The sequence below is a fragment of the Pelodiscus sinensis genome, chromosome 1 (genome assembly GCF_052426305.1).
Source record: "Pelodiscus sinensis isolate ZL-2025 chromosome 1, ASM5242630v1, whole genome shotgun sequence".
NCBI lineage: Eukaryota > Metazoa > Chordata > Testudines > Trionychidae > Pelodiscus > Pelodiscus sinensis.
Window position 1 is genome coordinate 186,695,966 of NC_143052.1, and position 1,688 is coordinate 186,697,653.

Genomic DNA, 1,688 nt, shown 5'->3' on the forward strand with positions numbered 1-1,688 from the left:
TAATTTAAAAATGCATGTTCTGTATTCATTGGTCCTCTGGGCTTTCTGCCAACTCATGTATGCTTCTCTAGCCTTCCTGGAGATTCTAGAATCCACTGTCTGTAGTTTTAACCCTTTCAGGCAATCTGGTTTACTGAATACCTGGAATGTTAAGATCAGAAGGCACAAAAGTTAAAAAAGTTAACATTTTATAACTGTTAAAACACACACACATTGTCAATATCACACAGCAAAACATAAAGGAAATACCCTCAGCTCACTCAAATTCTCAAGAGGCATTTTTCTTTGCCTATCTGCAAATTTTGATTGTGTCAGATGGAAATATTCATTTGATCTGTGTGTGGGGGGAAATCAATGTTTACTGACATGATCTAGTCTTTCCAAGACTTATAATATATAGATAGATAGATAGATTAGATAGATAACAGTGAGTTACAAATGACCCAAACAACTTCTCCTTTAGCCACTTATGGAGGCACTAATGGAGGAACTAATGTCCACCACTGCAAATTAAAACATTGAAGAGAAAACTCACAAAGCAGCTAGACATAAGCATGCTTGGTTTGGGCTTTCGTTTCCATGTATTCAGAGTTGGGCAGTCCATGGCAAGCATGTGATGAATACTTCCCTCTTCGGTGTTTGTCACCACGACGGTAAAAGCTACAAAATAGTGCTCCTCCAATAATGAGCAATGCTGAGCTCAACCAGCCTAAATAGAGGGCAGCTCCCAGTTCTCGTTTGTGGCCTGCGTGGATTGCTGGATTATAGAAGTCTCTAATGATGTTGTAGGCAGTCCAAGACACAGGTATCAGAACTAGAATCCCAGATATGATAAAAATGCTCCCAGCTGCCAGCAGAATGATACTCCTGACTCGGTTGTTATCCCCAACACACCGAGTACATTTCATGCCAGTAATGGTTAACAGAAAGCCAATAACAGAGAGTATCACAGCAACACACATCAGTCCTCTGGATACTTCTAAAACAGGTGGGAGCGCTAGCACAGTGTCATAGTATTTACACTGCATCTTGATGTGGACTTGATAGACACAATTCTTCCATAGCCCTTCCCAAATGTTTTCAAATATCACAATGTTACCTCCAATGAAAGCAGACACTCTCCACTGAGGCATTGCAGCGACTGCAAAAGCCCCAATCATGCCGAGGCCTCCAAATATTAGGCCTATAACTTGCAGTGCAAAAGGAGCCATATTCCTTCAAGAGAAGCACACCCCCAAAAAAAGTGTACAGAGAGGTATTTCCAAAATAGGTTTTCTTGGAGATAAAACAGAGCGAGAATCGTTCCTGTAATATTTTGCTGGTGTGTCAAAATGACTTCGAAGCAGCTTCAGTTTGTATTACTGATGTTCAGATAGGCAGCAGTCCATGCCTGACTAAAGAGAAGGACCTGGTATTTATTTGCCTTTATATTTGAAAGACCTCTGACTAGAGCACTTCACAATCAGGCCTGACAGCTTTCCAGCCAATGAGAGGCTAGATACACCCTATCTAGTAATATCATACTTGACTTCACTGCTCCTTAGTGATGCTATAATTAAGTGTGTGACAGGGTCCCCATTATTGAAAGCAAATTATAGGGTTAATTATTCCACAACGAAACTGCTTCTGTGTTGTGTTGAAACACAGAACATAAGGGCTGTGTCTACACTGGCAAGTTATTCCGGAAA

The 1,688-nt window shown here is 40.8% G+C and overlaps 1 protein-coding gene across 1 annotated transcript; it reads right to left on the reverse strand.

Moving 5' to 3' along the window:
- Positions 1-350: 350 nt before the first annotated feature.
- Positions 351-1,408, reverse strand: LOC102448492 (claudin-8-like). The gene has a single exon (XM_006126074.5). It carries the CDS (start codon positions 1,209-1,211, stop codon positions 543-545), a length of 669 nt encoding a protein of 222 aa, XP_006126136.1. The 5' UTR covers positions 1,212-1,408; the 3' UTR covers positions 351-542.
- Between the last annotated feature and the right edge of the window lie 280 nt (positions 1,409-1,688).